Below are 23122 nucleotides of genomic sequence, written 5' to 3'. Positions count from 1 at the left end.
CCACAGAAAGAAAATGCCACTTGAAGGATGATATACGTTTTCCCACACCCCCAACAATCAATGCACATTGTTATCCTCCAGACAAACCTTTCTGGCTACAGCTGTATCTTATAGGGTTACATCCCCAGCAAAAAGACCAAATGCCAAATCATTCTCTAGGATTCCACATATTCTTAGAGATTTTGTCCCTGAAGGCCTGGACTGGCTTTTCTCTCATTCACTTATGTTGGCTAGAATAACTAGATACAAAGGCTAATAGCTTGACTATGCAATTGTTAGGAACCCATGCAAATATCCTGGACCTTGTTCACAAACCGCACAAGTATGCATACTTCAGGAGACTCCAAAAAACACCCACCTTTTTCACAAAACCTTTGGCTTTTTCTCTTAGGGTTAAGAGGAAAAAGGGCTAAATAATTTTAATGCCAATCTTAGATATTATTGTATAGTTTTTCCCCCTTTGTTTTGTTCCTGTGGTTCTTTGAATTTTTCTGCAGAATTTTAAAGTTTTTACAGTATGTCATCCGAGATGCCTGCCAGATGAAGGATGTGATTTATGAATTTAACACATAAATAATAAATAAGCATGAGCAACTGCATTTGCTCAAGTCATTGTCCACTGCTGTTCCTGCTTTTCACTTCTCCATTTCAATATAGAAAATAAAATTTATTTATTTATTTTGTTATCTGGGGCAGAGAATTATTTTTAATTTATCACATTTATATTTTACCCTTCCCCAATGATATTTTTATTTTATTATTCACATCTTTATTTGAAAAATAACCTTGCAATGAAAATAATGTTATAAGAAAGCACCCATCCAGAATCACCAGATGAGTTTTTCTATGTATGGTTCAGAAAAGATCTGAACCTGGGCTTCCTCACAGAGTGATAGTACCATATAAATAAATAAGATCCAGCAGCAGTATTCGCCAAACATTTCTTGGAGTGTAATCAAGAACATGATTAACACATGCAGTAAAGTATAAAAGTCTAACATTTTATAGATTACCTATAGAACAATTCATATGCACTGAAATGGTGGATTATGTGGATGGTATTCGATGTCTGTTTCAAGACTTCCAAAGATGAAATCCCAACATCCTCCAAGGCAACCTATTCCACTATCACATAGCTCTAATACTAAAAAGATTATTCTTAAAATGTATGTGGAATCTCTTTTCTTGTGATTTCAGTCCACTAGCTTATGTTGTGGTCTGTACAGCAGCGACAAACAAGTTGGCTCCAACATTTACATGACATCCCTTCAGATATTTAAATATAGTATCTTGTCACTTCTCAGTCTTTGCTTCTCCCAGCTAAATATATTCAGTTTCTCAGATTGTTTCTCATAACATTTGGTTTCATCATATTGGTTGTCCTTCTTTGGACATGTTTCATCTATTGATCTGGATCAAATGCAAAGAAGCTGATCCTCTTGTGGTTTCCTCTACTTTTGTACAATGAAATCACCTGCAAGATTAGTAAAGAATTTGTTTCACCTAACACTCTTAGCAAAGTGTGACTTCCAACAAACATGAGGGTGGTTGAAGTATCTATTATTACTACGTACTCTCTCTTTTACATATTTGGCCATTTGTTTAAGAAGGTATCACCCAAAGTCCAAGGGAAGGGGCTCTAGTAGATACCCACAATAAGGTCACTGTTTTTTCTATCCCTTTAGTTTTTATCCTAAGACTCTCAACCTATTTTCTATGCTTAAGTTTTGAATTGCCCCATAGATATATACAGCTTTGACATATAATGCTACTTTTCCCCCTTCCCTGTTTGGTCTCTTTGGATAATAATAATAATAATAATAATAATAATAATAATAATAATAATAATAATAATAATATATTTATTTATTTATATCCCGCTGCTTTCCACAAGGGGTCTTGGAGCAGCTTACAACAGAGAAAAGCAATATAAAATAGCAATAAACACACAACAATTTTGAAATTAAATTTAATTAAATGAAATGGCAAATAAAACAAAACATGATGAGAAAAAAGTAAATCACAAGACATTTTAAAAAATAACTTTAAAAAAATCATCCATAAATAAAGTAGATAATAATTATGTCATATAATATAATTAAGCCATCCCAGGGCCTCCTTTAGTTGGTGAAAGTGATAAAATCCAGTTAAACTTTTTCCATTTATACCCTTCCACTACTATATTCCAATCATGAGACTCATCCCGTCAGGTTTCATTAATGCCTATTAAATCGTATTTGCTTTTCTGTATCAGATTTGCAAGACTCTTAGAATATACACTCTTTCCAACTGCTGTGAAGTGCGGCCCTTCTCTTGCTAGAAGTCCTTCTTTAAGAAAGTGTAGGCCATGGCTCTTTTTTATTGTTGTTTTATTGTTTTATCTCACTCCCCCCTCCCCTCCTTGTACATACAATTTACAGTGCAGTGCAAACTACAGAAGTTACATTTGAAATATCAATCTCAATCTTAATTTTTCCACTCCACATCTTAGCAAATTCTCTAAGTGATTTCTAACTGGTTCCCACATCCTTTTAATTATTGTAACCTTTTTAATCTATATATATAAAAGGATTAAAAAAATTGGCCTAGGACAAAACAACAAAACTACACATCCCAGAAACACTAAACTTGGCAACACAACCCCTCATCCATGCCTCTAAGTTCATACAACAAAAAGAAAAGAAAAATAAAGTCCTAAATAGAGGGAAAGGAATAATTGTTTTTTATCCAATTGCTGCCAGTTAGAACTCTGCCCACTTGGTCTCCTAGCAACCTACTCAGCCCAGGGGACAGGCACAGTTAGGCCTCAGGCCTCTTCCACACTGCCTATAAAATACAGATTATCACATTTTAACTGGATTATATGGCAGTGTAGACTCAAAGCCCTTCCACACAGCTATATTACCCATTTATAATCTTATATTATCTGCTTTGAACTGGAATATCTTGACTCCACACTGCCAGATAATTCACTTCAGTGTGCATTTTATACAGCTGTGTAGAAGGGGCCTCATATAATCCAGTTCTAAGCAGATAATATAAGATTATAAATATACAGTAGAGTCTCACTTATCCAACAGAAACAGGCCGGCAGAACGTTGGATAAGTTGGATAATAAGAAGGGATTCAGGAAAAGCCAATTAAACATCAAATTAGGTAATCATTATACAAATTAAGCAACAAACATCATGTTATACAACAAATTTGACAGAAAAAGTAGTTCAATGCTCAGTAATGCTGTTGTAATTACTGTATTTACAAATTTAGCACCAAAATATCACAATGAATTTAAAACATTGACTACAAAAACATTGACTACTAAAAGGCAGACTGCGTTGGATAATCCAGAACACTGGATAAGCGAATGTTGGATAAGTGAGATTCTACTGTAATATGAAATAATTACTGTGGTAATCCAGTCCAACCCAATTCTGCCATGCAGGACACAATCCAAGCACGCCCAACAGATGGCCACCCAGCCTCTCAATAATAATACAGTAGAGTTTCACTTATCCAACGTTCTGGATAAATACAGTAATTACTACATAGCATTAATGTGTAATGAACTACTTTTTCTGTCAAATTTGTTGTATAACATGATGTTTTGGTGTTTAATTTGTAAAATCATAATCTATTTTGATGTTTAATAGGCTTTTCTTAATCTCTCCTTATTATCCAACATATTCACTTATCCAACATTCTGCCGGCCCGTTTGTGCTGGATAAGTGAGACTCTACTGTAATAATAATAATAAGAAGAAGAAGAAGAAGAAGAAGAAGAAGAAGAAGAAGAACATCATACAATCATAAGGTTAGGAGACACCCCTAAGGATCATCCAGTTCAACTTCCTTCTACCATGTGGGACGACACAAACCAAGCACTCCTGACAGATGGCCATCCAAGATCTGCACAGTAACAATACAAATCGAATCATAGAATCGGACTGTTAGGAGAGACCCCTAAAGGCCATCCAGTCCAACCCAACTCTGCCATTGGACGATACAATCCGAGCACTCCCAACAGATAGCCAGCCAGCCTCTCAATAATAATAAGAATAATAACAACATCATCATACAATCCTAAGGTTAGCAGATACCCCTAAGGATCATCCAGTTCAACTTCCTTATATCATGCAGGAGGACACAGTCCAACCACTCCTGACAGATGGCCATCCAGCCTCTACATAATAATAATACACATTGAATCATAGCATCAGACAGTTTGGAGACACCCCTAAAGGCCATCCTGTACAACCCAATTCTGCCATGCAGGACACAATCCAAGCACTCCCAACAGATGGCCACCCAGCCTCTCAATACTGTCAGCGGGGATGATGGGTAGCAGAGTGAAATCCAAAAAATTCACCATCCCGGTTCACCTCTTTCTCTCTAGACTGTTTCCCCGTGTGGAAAACAGCACTGGACAAACTCACTCCAGCAGACGAAGTCCAACTGTTGATTTATTTTATTTATATGATCTATTTACAGACAGAATAAATCAGTCCTTTCCTCCATGAGTGCTTTCCGAAAGCACTCATGCACACACACAGCACATTGCTGTTTTCCGCCCTAAACAGGAAACTCCCACTACATTCCACAGGAACAAGATAGTAAGTCCCGGTCAAAACACACTTGACCCCATTGGTCCTGTGATACATCAATCATAGCAGACTCTCATTAACTCCATAATTGCTGAAAACAGATTGATTTTAACATTTCACAATACACAATACCCAGACAATTCCCCTCCGAAATGTTCAAATCAATTCTCTACATATACTTTAACACTCTACACATTTGATCAATCTCTCTTGAACTTCCACAAGATAATACATGTATATATATAGTCTTTTTCAATCACATGTAAATTGTTTTGATCACAATACATCAACTCTCTTTTTGCATCTTTATTAACACAATCGATGCCAGAACCATAACCTAATATACTGATGCTTCACTTCATTAATCAATAGTTTTCCCAACCTCTGAAACTTAATTCATTGTGCCACATAGATTAATTTGATGCTGCCAGACTATATTACAACTAACTGCTGGCTTAACCATGGATTTCAATTTCTCTTAAAATCCAATTCATTTCATAACCATACTTTTCTATTATAATTATTCACAAAAATGATTTAACTCTCTCTGAACATATATACATATTTCAATTTTTGTTCAGACTAATAAACAGGCACAATGTTTTTGCATCTCTGGCGCTTTGGCAACACCTGTGCCAATTGACAAGTTGGAGACCACTGATCAACTGATTCAATCTCAGTCTCAAGAAGAGATATATCTTCACTTCTTTCTGTCACCTTTTTTATTCTCAAGCTTAGGTGATTTTTTTGTTTTTATCCCCTCTCTTCTGACTCTTTTGGGGAGTCTTTGTCAAAAACTATTTGACCTGGACTTCGTCTGCTGGAGTGAGTTTGTCCAGTGCTGTTTTCCACACGGGGAAACAGTCTGGAGAGAAGGAGGTGAAGACCGGGATGGTGAATTTTTTGGATTTCACTCTGCTACCCATCATCCCCGCTGACAAATACTAATACTAATAATAATAATAATAATAACAACATCATCATACAATCCTAAGGTTTGGAGTGACCCCTAAGGATCATCCAGCTCAACTTCCTTCTACCATGCAGGAGGACACAATCCAAGCACTCCTGACAGATGGCCATCCAGCCTCTACATAATAATGATGATGAAGATGATGATGATGATAATAATAATAATAATAATAATAATAATAATAATAATAATAGAAACACAGAATCCAAGAGTTTGGAGAGACCCCTAAGGGCCATCCAGCCCAACCTTTCTACTATGCAGCAGGACACAATCCAAGCATTCACAACACATGGACAACGTAAAAATACTATACAATACTACACAGGGACATAGACCCCCTCTACCCTCACCACTTTCACAGTACACAAACAACCAAATGCATACTAAACATAAAGACAACCACACAACAGACATTCAATACCACCACTACCTCAACAAGTTCTCACCAACACCACCAGACAACGCCACGGCAATGCGTGGCTGGGCACAGCTAGTTTTATCTATATTATTCCATTTGCAATTTGTTATTTCCACTTTTAAGATATTAACTACATACTTATACCAATTTATCAAAATCCATTTTGTTTTATTTTTCCAACCCCACACTAAAACAATTTGAACACGTGCTATTAATTTGTCAACCAATTTTTCTTTTTGTATATTATTCACTCCTATTATCCTTGCATGCAATGCTGCTGCTGCTCAGTCGTTTAGTGGTCTCCAACTCTTCGTGACCTCCTGGACCAGTCCACGCCAGAGCTCCCTGTCGGCCGTCACCACCCCCAGTTCCTTCAAGGTCAACCCAGTCACTTCAAGGATACCGTCCATCCATCTTGCCCTTGGTCGGCCTCTCTTCCTTTTTCCTTCCATTTTCCCCAGCATCATGATCTTTTCCAAGCTTTCCTATCTCCTCATGATATGCATGATATGCATGCAATACATTTCTTTTATCTATATTATTTGTAAATATAACAGTCTACTGATTTCTCCTTCAGTCATTCTCCAGTATACCTGCACTCAATCGTATTCCCATATCATGTGATTAAACACCCCTCTTTGTTCACAACCATGCCAGCACCTATCCTTTATCCCTGATAAGAAACCTGAAAGTTGTGCAGAAGTTCTGTACCATTTTTGTAACATTTTCCTTCTTGCTTCCCTATTACATTGTATTTTTCTTTTGCTATATTACTTATTTCCCTTTGGATGTCTTCCCTCTCAATTTCCAAGGCCATGGTTCAAGAAGCCAATTTTTTCTTGATGACACAATGTGTAGAGCTTGATTTTCACTTTTAGTATTTTCCCTCTTTTTGGGGTCATATCCTTCAACAGGAAGAAGCAAGGAAATAATAACCTCTGCTTCAAAGTTATTTAGCTTCCTCCTTAAAGCTTCATAGTCTCTTGAATTTGTTTTAAGGGTTGTATCTTGAAGTTTCATTTGTTCAAGTGTGAATCAAAAGGAAGGGCAGTTGTTAGTGAACTTGATAAATCTTGTTACCCTCTCTTGTTACATCATGGATCTTTACACAGGAGCCAGCTCACCTCCCGAGACACTGCTTCTGTTCCTTGCAATTGGAAATTACCTACTATTACCACAATCCATAGTGTCATGAACTGTGTATCTGATATGTTCAAGACACTAGAACACCTCCATGACATGGGTTCACAGCCAAGATTGAGAAATGAAAACAAAGTGAAAACATCAAGGGCCTTGTATGAGAAAGAGCCTGATAAGATGAACCAGCTCAGAATGGAAGACCTGCAGGCTGACTGGAGTATTTCTCTCCACTGTTTCCGAACTGTCATCTTCCCTAGAGGCATTCCCTATTACTGTGTTGTCGAAGGCTTTCATGGCCAGGATCACAGGATTGTTGTATGTTTTCCAGGTTGTATGGCCATGCTCCAGAAGTATTCTCTCCTGACGTTTCACCCATATCTATGGCAGGCATCCTCAGAGGTGTGAGGTATGGAGAAACTAAGCAAGGAAGATTTATATATCTGTGGAAAGTCCAGGGTGAGAGAAGAACTCTAGTCAGTTGGAGGCCAGTGTGAATGTTGTAGTTAATCACCTTAATTAGCATTGAATAGCTTTATCTCCTGGCTTCTTCCTGCCTTGGGGCATCCTTTGTCCAGAGTCATTAGCTGCCCCTGATTCATTCATGTCTGGAACTCCTCTGTTTTCAGAGTGTTGCTTCTTATTCACTGTTCTGATTTTTGAGTTTTTTTCATATTGGTAGCCAGATTTTGTTCATTTTCATGGTTTCCCTATTACTTGTCCTTCCAAAGTAGTTTGGATCACTCTTTCCAAAAAGGTTTCACCCTTCCCAGTAATTATTCTTTCTGATAATGAAAGTCAACAGAGACAAATGCAAAATTCTATATTTAGGCCACAAAAACCAAATGCAAATTTATAGGATGTGGGATACCTGGCTTGGCAGCACTGCATATGAAAAGCACCTTGGGATTATTGCTGATCCTCAGTTGAGCAGTGTAATGCTGCAGCAAAGATGACAAATAATGTTTTAGTCTGCATTAATAGAACCAAAGCTTCCAAGACAAGAGAGTAGTCTCAATATGTTCTACACTAGCCAAGACTCATCTAGAATACTGTCTTCAATTCTGGGCATGTCATTTTAGGAGGTGTACAGATAAAAAGGGCAATAGGAATGAAAACAGGTATAGAAAATGAAATGTATGAGGAAAGGTTTAGAGTTGGACATGTTCAGCCTGGTATATAGATGTCTGAGGTGTGGTATAACTGCATTCTTTAAATATCTCAAGGACTGTCACATAGAGGAGGGTACAGGTTTGTGCTCATAGAATGTAGGACCAGACTGAATGTCTCTAAGTTAGAGAAGGGTAGATTCTGAGTGAAGAAACTTCTTGACAACAGGAGCTATTTGATAATGGAATCAATTATCTAAAAGAGTGATGGGATCTGTTTCAAAAATCTGTTTCAAAAACAGGCTAGACAGCTGTTTGGGACACTCTAGCTGGATTTCCTGCATAAGGCAGGAGGTTGAACTCTTTCCCCATCTATGATTCTAAGTTAAAGTTCAGGATACAGGGATATCTTATTTGAGCAGAAAGACAAGTCCACCTCTACAAAATAGGCATGCCAAACTCTTCAAACTGACCTCTCCTACTGCATCTTCCTGTGTTCATCACACTCAAATCCAGGAAAGGGGGAACCAAAGGAAGAGATGCTAGAAAAGCCTGGTGCCTCCTTTAATTACTGAATCTCATCAATTTTATCTAATGCCAAGGAAATTATGTGCAACACATATACGGTAAATTAGGTTTAGGGTGTGCATGCCATTACTTCATGATCAAATCAACAATTGTTTCTGCTGTGTTGTACAGAGTGTTCTGAAATATTATGAAATAAACATTATTTCCAGCCCTTTGAACAAGACACTGAAAAAAGCAATGAACCTGATTTGATGTTGCACTAGAATGAGAAAAGGAGCAGCATTCCTTTCTTCCTTGCTATTCTAAGAAATTCAGAGGGTTCCATAAATGAACAGCTCTAGGCCATGCCCTATGAATTAAAAATTGTTAATTCAGTCTACCACAGGATGGCTGAACACAATGAGAACTGATCTCGATGGCTGTGTGCCAGATACTACACAACACAACAAGCATGAAAGCAGCATTAGCAGTTGAACTGCTCAGCTGCAGCTCTTCTAAAACAATACAATACAGTGGAAAAATGGGGGGAAAGCCACCAAATATCCTGCTGCAAACAAACCTGAAAAAGTACCAGGAACTTTCAATTCTAAATTGGGAAACACACCCTCTCTACACATGTGCGCGCACACACATATATACACAAATATCAATCTTCTACACAACAAATTTGCTGGACAGAGCAGAATTTTGCTGCATTACTTGCTCTACTAAAATGGGAAAGAAACAGTACGGCAAGCAAGGTTATGGCAATGACATTAAACCTGGAGACTCTTAAATAGCTATTCACACCATTTAATAGTTAAATTTGGTAAAGTGCATAATAAATACACAGTACCTATACCTGTTTCATACGGAGCAGCTAGCTTGATTATTAAGATGATTCAACTGTGAATGTCAACATCCTGTACTATAAATCCAACTGTCTGCGGTAGCTATGATGTATGGATCCACCAACCCAGAAAAGAAATAGTATGGAAAAATCTTTATCAACCAAGCATTTTGTGATCAACTGAAATTCTAACTGACATGAATGAGGAAAACAAAACAAAATCTCAGATCAATCTTTGCTTGTTCAAATTATTACTTCTTGCTTTCTTGCTGGTTCCGAGCCTCTACCTTTTTCATAAGCAATATCCAACTGATCTGGGTTGCTGTGAGTCTTTTGGGCTGTATGGCCATGTTCCAGAAGCTTCTGGAACATGGCCATACAGCCCGAAAGAGTCACAGAAACCCAGTGATTCCAGTCATGAAAGCCTTTGACAATACATCCAACTGATCATTATGCATTTATATTAGCCATCTACAAGGCAAAAAAAAGGATTGCTCACATAAAATACTTCAACACCCCCCCAACCCCCACTCCCCGCACAAAAAAAGAGAATCATTTCTAAAACCACAGAAGCAAGGCCTTTTCTTCAGGGTTACTTTTTACTGATGGCATCAGAAAGCAACTCACAGCACCTACTTCAGCAATAATATTGAGACATAAAGTAGTCATCCCATTATTCACAAGCAATATGGTTCCTTGAAACAGGGTCATCTGTTCAACAAAAAATTACATCTGTTCAACAAAAAATTAGCTATGTTGTCCCTAGGTCATCTAAGTAGTTTATATAGGGACAGGCCCGTAGCCGGGGGGGGGGGGGGATTTTGGTTCGGGAGGGGGGCTGAGTCTGAGTGAGAGAGGATCTACCCTAGCAAACATTTTGTATCGTTATCCCAATACCTTACCATTTAATGCAAAATTGGTATTGAAAATGTGGTTTTACTGTACCTAGAAAATCCTGGAACCAGTTTGAGACCCAGATGGTGATCACATAAACCAGAGAGCATTAATGCACATCAAGGGCTTCCTTCTGCATGCCTTTGTGGGATTTTGCTGTCTGGTTGCCACAGTTTGAAGCCAGCTTCAAACTGAACTAAATGATCAGTGTAGATGGGGCCAAAGATGTGTTGGTTTGCTTATTTTTAATGAAGTTCCTCACTAAAAAAAAATGTCATCAAGGAATATATACCCCCTTAGAAATTTCATGGCAACCATTCACTTGTGGAGAAATCTGCATTATCCTGCATGAAAGGTGGAGGGCTGTTGGAGGACATGGCATCTATCCAAGCCATAGAGGGGAAAGGTTTTAAAAAGAAGAATATACTCACCACTTTCCAGCGGTCCTTCACCACGTAGTTGGCCGGCAGAATGTCGACCTGTTCCCCTCCCCCACTCATGTTTGGTTCGTCCTTGATAGCAGCTGCTAGGCACTGCATTTGCCAGCCAGAGAATATTTTAGTAGCAGCTCCCAATTTAAATGAGCCATTTATCTAGGAAGAAGAGAAAAAACATACACACAGAAGGGGAGGGAAAAAACACAAAAGAATTAATGCAGGTCATCACAGGCAAAGCATGCTGGTGAAACAAACCTAGTTTAGACCCAGCAAAGGATAGAAGCATTAAGAAGGTGACAAACTCACTTTGAGGTGAGAGCACAGCTTGCGACAAGCCTTGCTGCCCAAGCAATTGCCCTCTTTATAAAATCCTCCGCTGTCCTCATGCACAAAATTAGCAAAAGCACCCATGCTGTGAGTCAGCAGCACAAACATAAAAGTGGTGATATACATAACTGGCTTAGACCATGCAGGGTTTTTTCAGTGTTCCAGGTGGGGATCCAAAAGCCAGCTAGTCAAAGATAGGATGAAGCCAAAGTCTTGGATATTACCCAAGTACTGGCCAAAACAATTATGAGTGCAATAGTGCAAGAACCACAACTATACCAAGAATATAAGTTTCTTGCTGAATTAAACAGATAACTCTCTCTTGAAACAGGCCTTCAGTCATCCAAAGCTTAGCAAGTACCGAATTTCGCAAGTACCCAAGTGGACTAGAATGCTCTTTTTGAGCACCAAGATTTAAAAGTACTTCTTCCAAGCAGGAAAAGGCACTTATTCAGGAGTTTTAACCAGCAATATATAGTTCTTTCAATAATTACGTAACAAAGAGTCTAATACTCACCATGCCCACTCAGAAGTAAAGTACATTGCTCTCAATTGCACTTTTCAGAAGTAAAGTACATTGCTCTCAATTGCACTTACTTTTAAGGGTGCACACTTACATGTCTCACCTTTGTTCCTGCTACTTTTTCTTAAGTTTGGGGCATTGAATCCCATCTCCCAAGTCTCAAGGGGAGTTGCAGCCCTTTTCTTATTAAAGAACACATAAAATACAATACATCTAGTCTTCATTTACTTCTCAATTTATATTTAGATCAATGTCTGAATAGATCAGTGGTGGTTCTGTTACGTTAAGTAAACCTATTTGTTTCCTCAAGTATGTTACTTTAAGACTTTGCTGCCAACTTTTATAAACTGGGAAAAAGTACTTTTGGAATTATAGCTTTCTCTAACAGTTTTATCTTCCATTCATGTTAAATATCTCGTGCCTTGCAGCTGGTTTGAAGCCCAAGAGTGGCCAAAGCACAGCATTTTCTATTATCAGCTGTATCACTGTCTGATCAAGAATCAAGTCTGAAGAAATACAGGCCACTAAAACTGGGTCTCAAAATTAAGACACATGTTAACCACAATGTCTTATATCATGGCTATGTACACTCAGTCTTATATATTTAAAAATCTTAACTCTAGATTTTGAGAAACTAAAATATTCTCTCGATATAGTGATCACAGCCTCTTGATACAACAGGGTGGCAACTATATATGTATTGATTTTATTCTTTCCTTCTTTCAAGTTTTTCATTTTGGGCAGACTGTTTTCTTTGGTTATTAATTATGTGGCATTATACATTTATTAATGAGTCAATCATTATATTTCCAGTTGGGACACAAGAGAACCAAACACTCAATTTTTCACTTCAGAACTGTCACATGTTAAATCACATATGAAATCTAAAAAACAGAGTGATCACAAGAGTTTACTCCAATAAAATACCTATGATAAAGCAGAATACAACAGTTTCAAAGTGGTACTATTTATCTTCTGCTTTCACCTCTACCACATAATTACCTGCCTTCAAGATTACTATGAGGACAATTAATTTACATTTACATTTACATTCAGAAAATAAAAGCTAACACTGTTAGTTCAAAAGAATTGTCATAAATACATATTATGACTCATAAAACCTTCAGCACTGATCATGGCATATACAAAGCCTACAGGGAGAAAAAGATTTGCAAGAGTAGTGGTTTATTTTCAAGCTCTTTTAGAGTGCCCAAAAACACTGTAATTTCTCCATCCAGAAATCTATGTACATGCAAACAGAAGTGCTGTTTTATTATACAGATGGCATCTCTCACTGAATCCAATGGAGATGCCTAACCTGCCATGTAGGTGTTTTGATTTGATCCTTCTTTTGAAGTCAAGGGGAACATTCTTGGTAGAGGTAAAATTACAAAGCTTTTCTGATTTCATGAATAATCCTTGGATTGAGGTGGTGATCTTTAATTCAACCAACAAACACTACCAGTGCCACTAAAGTTTTCCTAATATTGGTTCCTAATGTTAGCTCTGAACAGATTGTATTAATCTATCCTTGACACCTATGTTTCACGAATGTGACCTAATCATATGTAGTTTCAACATATAATGTTTTAAAGGTTGGTTTACTGTGCTAAACATATTTTTAAGTAAGTTTTTAATTTGGAAAAACTGTTATGTTTTTATTATAATAAAAATTCAAATACTCGTCTACAAAAACTTACACAGGCAAATTAACCTAGAACATGAAGGTTCAAAAATACTGTCTGAAATTGTCTAGGAAAGCAGTGAGCAATTATAGTAAATAAAATGGATTTCCGTTTTTTCTGTAAGTTTGGCACAGCACAGCTGTACACCATTTAAGTGTCTTTAAAGTCTTTAAAAAATCTAGTATGGTTTGACAATCTTATGGATAGGTTGGGAACGAAGGGTTTTAATGTGAAGCAGACATTTGCGAATAATGGGAAGTACAATCCAACCAGCCCTGCAACTGTGAGCAATGTCACTTGCAAGACCCTCTATCCCAGGCATGGGCAAACTTTGGCCCTCCAGGTGTTTTGGATGACAACTCCCACAATCCTAACAGCTGGCAGGCTGTTAGGAATTATGGGAGTTGTAGTCCAAAACACCTGAAGGGCCAAAGTCTGCCCATGCCTGCTCTATCCCGTAAACTGCATGGTAATTTATGTAGTTGCTGTAATTAGGAATATATTATAAGCAGAATATTACATAAAACTGTCATTTCCTCATTAAACAAGATAATTAGACACAGTCACTAACAAGATAACATAACTTCATAACAAAAAACCTAAACTGACCTCACTCAAGTCAGATTTGGCCATAGTTGTTAATGCTTTATTCATCTCCAGATTCGACTACAGTATCAGGGTCGACATTGGGCTGTCCTTGAACATATACAGAAATTACAACTGGTAAAAACTGAGTGAGGCAAATTTCTAAACATTCAAATACTGTAGAACCAAGCTCTCCCACTACTCTGTAATGGTTAAACAGGACTGCAAAATTTGTGGAAGAGCCCTGTCACTCGCCTTATGCAAAATGTTGTGGGCAGTCTTGTTATCACCACAGAACATGTTGCTATTGTTTCATAGGCTCCACTATTGGTTTTGGGTTCAGGCGTTGGTTTTAAAACCAAAATGGCTTGGGAACGAGGTAACTTAAGAGTATTTTCTACTACATGTATATGCCCATGTGATCTTTTCAAAAGCTTATGCCTATTCTGAGTTATTCTATTGATTAAATTACAGTGTCCTCTGCAGAGAGGATCACTTGGTCATCCTAACACCAAACATCCTCAAAAACCACACTTTCCAAGAAATCTTTCAAAATAGGCAACTGCTTTGATTCTATTTAATTTAGTGGTTGTGGTTTGTTGCTTTTTTTGTTACTTTTCTTTTTCTTTAAGCTTTTTCTTTGCTTTTGGTTTTTGGGTGGTTTTTTAACAATTTAAAATATTTTTGTTGTAATTTGGCAAAGATTTTTTGTTCTTTTATTAAATATTGGCCAACTGAGAAGTGGTATTCCCAACTATAATGTTGTAAATTCAATTTGAAAGGTACAAATAGCATGAAATAGTTGATCAGACAGTCTTTAAGCTCAGTTTTAATCATGAGGCTTAAGTCTGTTGACTTATTTTATACACTGACTAAATGTTCAGTCCTGAGAATGGAAGTCATAAGAAGTGACTGCCACCAATGGAGGGCACAGTATGACCTAATAAGGAAGGCTATAAAATCCAGTTCACTCACAATTACAAGGTTTGGATGTGATTGTGGCAACCAGTTATAACAGTTTGCTATTTAGGAACATGGGCATGAGTAAAAAAAGAAGCCAGTAATGTGTCTATCAAACTGGTCTAAGTGAAATACTGTATGTTTTTTCCCATCGGATTATTACAACTTGAGAGACCACATTCAGCACGCTGTCAACACTATCCCCACAATTTCTAGAACATACTAAATATTAAGCCCTTTGGAGTCTCCAACACAAATGGCTTTCAGCATCCTTATATGACTCCAAATGTCATTGATTATTTGGGCCAAGAAACCAATTTTTTAACATATTACAGATGCTGAATTGCCAGTGAGGCTATTGTATGGTACAATGTTAGCCAAAGCCAAAGTATACAATTTCTTGTATATTCAAAACAGCATATATTGAGGCTGGTGTAGCATAGTCAACATAAAGCTAGCTCTACCAAAAAGTCTGTAATTATTCCATCCCCTTACCATTGCCACTTCTTTGCAGTTTTCTTCTCCAGTTCCTACTGCACATTATATTACTTTTTGTGCATTCTTACAAAGATCTCAGCCAGCCAACAGTAGAATTGGGCACTTACTTACCCAGCTTACTATTTTAAGCACCCACGCACCCGTCTGCCATTTCAAGTGCTAAGCTTGCGAACTGAACAGTCCTTCTTGCATTCAGGAAGACAAGCAGGCAAGCATTGGGAAGAGAACATGGACAATGGGGATTCTTTTTTTAAAAAAAAAAATCTCAAGCTCTTTCTAGATTCACTTCCCTGGTATATATTTCACTCAGTCGAATACTTTCAGTAGATGGTGGGTACGAACAGAACTTTAAGGGGCATTTTTATAAAACTGAAATAAAAATAGCATTTGGAATGGAAAATAGGGGGGCATCCCTCTGACATCTAGTGGAAAGAAAATTTAGCCCTCCAATTTATTTAAGTTTCACACAGCATAGTTTTATTCTTCTTTTGAGTTCAGTTTCTAATAGTGTGTCTGCTAATCTAAACAGAAGTGACCCTTAGAACTATTTTTCTGTCTGGACTCAAATTATACAATACATCCAGTCAGATAAAGACAAAAACACTTTTTAAAGGGTGCAGTGAACTCTTACAGGTGAGATAAAAATATTTTACATAATGTAAATAAATTATCAGTATGATTAGAAATAAAATTATTATTATTATTATTATTATTATTATTATTATTATTACTACTACTGCTACTACTACTATTAACACCACTTCTCTCCATCACCAGCAGGTGTAAACGAAGTTGGAAAGCAAGACACAATAGAAATAATTAGCTTAAAGCAAGCAACTAGCTAAACCAGGCAGCAGAGAAGAAGCTCAGATAATAAAGCCACTAGTAGAAAATTATTTTCAGAACAGTAATTGGCTGGTGTCTTCTTACAGATAAAAGTTACAACTCTATATTAAATAATTAACAGGGCATTTTCTCTATTTACAGTATAATGCAGATATAACTTAATACTGTATAAACCACCTAATCACAATCTTAGATGAATTGCTACTTTTAACTAAACACTTTAGTTTACAAACTGAAGTGTTACCAATTTTTGAGACTTTAGTTATAACAAAATTAAAGTTCTTAAATATGAGATCTGTAAGGCTTTATGTTAGATCTTTCCAAGTTCAAGTTTAAATCCAAAATCTCTTCAGAATGCTCCAATGTCTCCATTCAGCAGAACAAAGCTATGGAAATCTGGCTCTCACCATCTTACTAAAGGTCCTGGGAAACACTTAAGTGCTTTACGCTCAGTGCTGAAGAACTGCAATATCCCAGTTTATTTCAGGATACATCCTCACCTCAGGAAGCCTATGAATTAGAACAAGCAATGTTTATTCAAATTGTTGGAAATTATCATCATCACCTTGCATGAAAATTCAATGCAATTCTAGTAATTGCACACCCAAGGTAAAACATATAAACATATTTAAATAAACAAGAGGTTTCTATAAAGAGCTAAGAAGAAAAGAAAAAACTGATCAGCTATCTGTCACACAGGTGTCACCCCAATATGCTGAACATATTTTAAGAGTATCAATTCCCTTTCAAAATGAGGAAGGAAAACGTAGAAAGTTGCAAGGAGAATTTTTAAAGACTTTTATGCATTTCTCTAAAAAAGGAAAAAACTGCTTTTTGTACACAGACTATAAAATGGAAAAGTCAGCAGAGCAACCTATCTGGAAGCAAAACAAAGGCATCTCTCCGCTATAAGGAAAATAATACCCAAATACTGGTTCTGCAGAAGAGAAATCAGCATGAAGTGGGCCAGACTTCAATTAAAGTAGTTTCAGACAAGTGAATGCTCCTCTTTCTTTGTGCATGACATTAGCACATTTCTCCTCCTAAACATTATATGATGATAATCATCAGCATCACCACCACCCCACGGGTTGACTGATTCATTAAAGATACACAGAGAGTTCCATGGCAATACCAAAACCCAAGCAATTACACCACAGTGGATTTAAAGTGAATATTACAGGTATGATACATCCCCAAATTCCCAGTTTGACATAGCTCACTTTTTCTGTCTTGATTATTACAATTTAAAATACAATTTTTAAATGAGTGCACTAATGGATAGATAACAATAATTAATCACTGATAAAGCATTCTAAACCTTAGGCTCTGATTCTGTGACAATAGAAACCAAAGACTGGATGATTTTGTTGTATGAAAGCAAGGGAACAGCAACAACTGAGAACTGAATTCTGCTTTCTGTCTTTATCTTCCAAGTATTTCTTATTTCTCATAAACTAGGATTCTGGATAGGGGGTGACTACAATCCCCATCTTTGCTGATTAACCTCCTCCCCCCTAGAATACCCGTATCTCCTCTGGGATGATCCAGGCATGAAAAAATCAAATGTAAGTATGATAGGTGTAGGGAATACTCCTAGCTGTTGGAAGCTGAAAGCTTCCATGCCATTATTAGTTCAACTATCTGTAGTATCCATCTTGAGATGTCACAGAGATGCTCTCCACATGTGGACCTGTTCTTAAATGGGCACAAAGGAGCAAGTTGGGGGGGGGGGCTGTTTTATTTTCCCGACATCATTAGGTTACTCTGGGCTTTGAGGAAACTGCAGAATAACTCAAGAACACTGACAAGAGGGGACCTATATTTCAGGTGGTCCTACTGATGGAGCACCATTACCCACCTTCTGAAGCAGCATTAAGATTCAAAGTACTGTATACTTAGATCTGCTAAGTTAGCTTCACCTAATGTTTATGAGTCTTTTGAAAAGATACTTGTGATTGCAATGCTATTTCAGTAATGTTCTTGAACTACTAATATGCTCCACTGGCACACCGAATGGTTAGACTGTCCATAAACTGTATGGTAAAACTTCTGTTGTTGTTGTTGTTGTTGTTGTTGTTGTTGTTATTGGCAGTTTGTTTAGCCTGCAGAGATTTTTAGCACCAGAAACTTATGTCTGGACCTACTGATAAAGGAACAGATTTAAAGAAAGACCCAAATATATTGAGTAGTCAAAGCAGAGCCTGGTATGGTTCAGTGAGTTAAAACTGTGATTTGGGGTTAATGAAGATGAGATTTTCTCTGGCACAAAATACCTGATTTATTCATTAAAATATTTCAAACTGAGCCAGACGCACACAAATAAAACAGGCTGGTGAATCAGCTCATGCCTGAAAAAACTATTATGTGCCTATTTTGTTACTCCATGCTAAATATGAACTAACCAAAATAACCATGAGCATTACACCAGAACCACAAAATGTAAGGATGGGGCAGCTCATGCTAATGCTCTGAATGCAGATTTAGGTAGGTGGCTGTCAAGGATGCAGAGAAAGAGAACTCTTTGGGACAAAGAGACTTTTCATTGCTGTACCAATTATGGCAGAAGCCACGCCCTGACCCCTCAAAGGACACCTTAGTCACTCATTTCCTAAGAGGAACAAAAAAACTTAAATATCAAGACAAATACTGAGAGAATTGTTGGCCACTTTCCTGGCAAAAAATGAAGTCTTCATTAATCAGGTAGTAGAAGCTATCTTAAAAAAATAGTAGCAGAGCAGTATTAAGAACAATACCTGAACTTATAGTGCTTATGTTCTATCTTTTGTTTTGTTTTTTAAAGTTAGATTTTTTTTTGTTGGCAGCTACGTTATACTAACAAGTTAAAAAAATTGAGGGACCCAAGGCTGATGCCGCTGCCACAGGTTTCCCCAAGCAAAGGTTTTATTTTTGGCCAATTGCTGCCATTAGGCAGTGAGGCAATCATTCAAAATGGATGCTTACTGCTGCTCTTTGGAGAGCCACCATTAGAGTGGACAGCACCTGACTACAGGAAAATCATACACTTTTACAGGATGAACTAAGTGTTCCTCTAGTCATTCATCTTATTCATGCAACATAGTGTTATCAAAGGACACTGATAGAAGCAAGTTTATAAAAACTATAAAGTCACCATGTGCTGTTCCACGCAATTCTATTTTTACAATATATCCATTTTTGGAAGGTTTTTTTTTTACAACCCGCCCCCAAATATGCTGTTTTCGTCAGCAGACCCTAATATTTAAAGGTGTCTTGTGCAATTTATTCAGAAAAAAGGGGAGACTAACAGTGCAAATCTATACATAGCTAATAAGTAATAAAACCTGGTTTCAATCAACTGTGTTGAATCATCATCCAAATGGTTTGCAGGAATATATTGGATAGACAACTCTTAAACATACAGCTTTTCTTTGACTGAAATAACAGTGCATCTACTAATTAAAAATTGTAAAAATAGTCACTGAAGGATTTCAGTTTTATATATTTGGAATAGGAGGACATGGGACAGGGAAATCTACCTTCTGGATCATTCAAGTCAAACACAGACTCGAAAGGGAGAAACCATGCAGGATGGCTGCTCTTGTTTTGACAGATCATCTATTTCCCCTTACAAAAAATCTACCTCATTTTCTGAGAACATTGGCTATAGTTCAAAACCTCTCAAACCTTTAGCTCACATAACTTTCAAGTATTCCCAACAGCTGTAAACCTGACCTATATTTTACTGCTTCGCTTACTTGGAACTCTGATTTTACAATACAATCCTGCATGCAGTTACAAGGGAAAACAATAAGCATTATCTAAAATACATATTGGTTATACCTTTAGTAGACCAGGGACAATAACTATGATGTTATCATGTTATAATGGTTAGAGCTGGACTGGGTCTCTGAAATATCAATGTTCAAATCCCCTCTCAGCCACAGAAATCCAGTGGGTCAGCCTTGGCAAATCATTATCTCCCAGCTCTTGAGGAAGGCAAAGGCAAAACTGCCAAGAAGCTTTAGAATAGGGTCACTTTAAGTCAGAGTTGATTTGAGAACACATAACAAACAACACATCTTTCAGAGCTTAATGGCTTCTCCATCAAGAAAAGAAAATAAGAAAAAATCATATAAGAGAACAAAAGTTGGAATCATAAGTCTTTAGGTCTGCATCTTGTTGCTTGGGATGTTTCAGAGTGTTCATGCAGACAGAAAGCTCACTACCCACACAAAAACGGGGAGGAAGGCATAGAAGGAAGAGGGACAAAGCCCGTAAAAGCCATAAAGTCTCTTCCTTTCATATATGTTCTGATCCTATCCAGTATACAGTCAAAAAACCCTATCTACGCTGATAGAGACTCCTGTTCTTTTCACAATGATGCCATGTTGTCAAGTCTGGAGATACATTTAGATATGACAGGCAAGTATGCCAGCATAAATCAACTTAGATATCTTTACTTTCTTTTTGAAGATCATGACTAACAGTCCATTCTTTCCATTTCATTATTATTGTATCATTCATGGCATTATGCACATATCACTGTGGGCAGGATTATTGAGTATACCGCTAGTTCTTTACATAACACTTGGAAAAATACTGAACATCACCTGTAAATGAACAGAATTTGATGTGATGAGAATTCTTCCCTCTAGTTTTACCTAAATGATTTAATCAGTATCAATTCATTTAAGAGAGCATTGTTTAGATGCTCTGTGAAATAATTCATAGATGCATTAGAAGTAAGTGATAAGTCAAACCAATCCCTTCTAGGCTAAACTGAAGAAACTAATCAGGTAAAAGAGCATGAAAGATTGTTCTGCCTGGGTTTGTCTAATAACACATTGGAAGTACATCAACCAGTCCTGGATGGGGTCACACACCTGCTGAAAGACTGTGTTTGCACCTTGGAGGTGCTTCTGGGTCCATTACTGCAAATGACATTCCAAAATAACACAAGAGCCAGGAGTGCTTACTATCTTTGGCTGGTAAACAATCTGTGCCCCTTCACTGACCACTAAAGATGGTAGCATATGCACTGGTAACATCAAGGCTGGATGCTCTGCAATATGCTGTACATTGGACTACCTCTGTATAGAGATCAAAGACTTCAATCGTGCAAAACATGGCAGCCAGATAGGTTAATAATGTATCCAGCAATGATCATATGCATAAATTAAAATCACTCTAGTGGCTCCCAATTAGTTTCTAGGCAAGGTACAAAGTGTTGGTTGTTACCTATAAACCCATATACAGTAGAGTCTCACTTATCCAAAACTCGCTTATCCAACATTCTGGATTATCCAACACATTTTTGTAGTCAATGTTTTCAATATATCATGATAAATACAGTAATTACTACATAGCATTACTGTGTATTGAACTACTTTTTCTGCCAAATTTGTTGTCTAACATGATGTTTTCGTGCTTCATTTGTAAAATCATAACCTAATTTGATGTTTAATAGGCTTTTCCTTAATGCCTCCTTATTATCCAACATATTCGCTTATCCAACATTCTGCCGGCCCGTTTATGTCGGATAAGTGAGACTCTACTGTACATGGTTTGGGTCCAAGTTGCCTACAGGACTGTTTTTTCCCGCATAATCCACTCAATAACTCAGATATTTTGAGGGAAAATTATTTCAGCAAGCCAGGACCAAGCTGGCAGCTACAAACAAGATTTATTCATTCAGCTGCCCCCAAATTGTGGAATGACCTTCAAAAAGAGATTCAACAGTTGGATACACTGTATTGAATTTAACTACCAATCTTTTCTGCCAGGCCTCTTCAGGTGGGTTTTTAATTATTAGTTTTACATTATTATTATTATTATTATTATTATTATTATTATTATTATTATTATTATTATTATTATTATGTGTATCCTTTAAACTGGCAATATTTTTAAATTGTATTAATATGTATTACTAATTGGAGTTTGTGCTTTTAACTATATTGCTGTATTTTAAATCTGTAGTTCCTTGCCTTGATCCACAGGGAGAGATAGATAAAATAATAATAACAACAAAAGCCTCAGAAAGTAGAATTAGTTTTCCTGGTTTTAAGTTACAAGAGAGTAGATTTTAACTGAACATTAGAAGGAACTCCTTGACAGTGGGAGCAGATTAGCAATTGAACAAACTGACTAGAGACTAGAGAATGAATGGGATCACCTTCTTTGGATATCTTCAAAACGTGGCTGGACACCTACTTGCTGGGAATTGTCTAATTGGAAACCCTGCGTTGAGCAGGAGGTTGGAATTGATGGCACATAGGGCTCCTTTCAACTCTACAATTCTATGAATTATTATTATTATTATTATTATTATTATTATTATTATTATTATTATCATTGCCTATTTTTAAACATTATCCAAACAGAATTCGATTTAGCACTAAAAAGGGTACTTTCTGGAATGGGAAAGAAAATGTAGTACAAATAGGGCCCAAACACCTCTACAGCAGTAAAGTTGCCATATTTCATTTAAATTACACTTGATTCAACAAATACAAATAAAAAAGTTTCCATCTCTGTCTTAACTTTTTTTCTTTCTTTTTAAAATTTTAACCACATTAAACTCTCGGTCTCACCTTAGATTTCTCTGAATTTATAGTTGATTTAATCATACAGCTTACCAGGAAATTGTAATTTCCAAGCGAGCCCATAATGATCTACCCATCACCACATGGGGATGGCTACATATGATCCACTGGACAAACCTTCGTATATATTTTTTACTATAGATTTTTTTTCTTAAGTTCTTGAGCATACTTTACAAAACACTGGTG

The 23122-nt window shown here is 36.9% G+C and overlaps 1 protein-coding gene across 2 annotated transcripts in view; it reads right to left on the bottom strand.

The window, feature by feature from the left end:
• The window catches only part of ttbk1 (tau tubulin kinase 1), a 159917-nt gene that overhangs the window by 129221 nt on the left and 7574 nt on the right, over positions 1–23122 (bottom strand). The window contains exons 2-3 of one of the 2 annotated variants that reach the window (XM_062971131.1): positions 16757–16859; positions 10920–11081 (exon numbers count right to left, since the gene is read on the bottom strand). In XM_062971131.1, coding sequence (XP_062827201.1) covers positions 10920–11081; positions 16757–16759 — 165 coding nt within the window. In that variant the 5' untranslated portion in view covers positions 16760–16859. The remainder of the gene's footprint in view (positions 1–10919; positions 11082–16756; positions 16860–23122) is intronic. The other variant, XM_016991760.2, reaches the window with a different exon arrangement.

This window comes from Anolis carolinensis, chromosome 1 (genome assembly GCF_035594765.1).
Source record: "Anolis carolinensis isolate JA03-04 chromosome 1, rAnoCar3.1.pri, whole genome shotgun sequence".
Taxonomy (NCBI): Eukaryota; Metazoa; Chordata; class Lepidosauria; order Squamata; family Dactyloidae; genus Anolis; species Anolis carolinensis.
The sequence above is the reverse complement of the archived record's forward strand: the minus strand, read 5'-3'. Positions and strand labels throughout refer to the sequence as shown.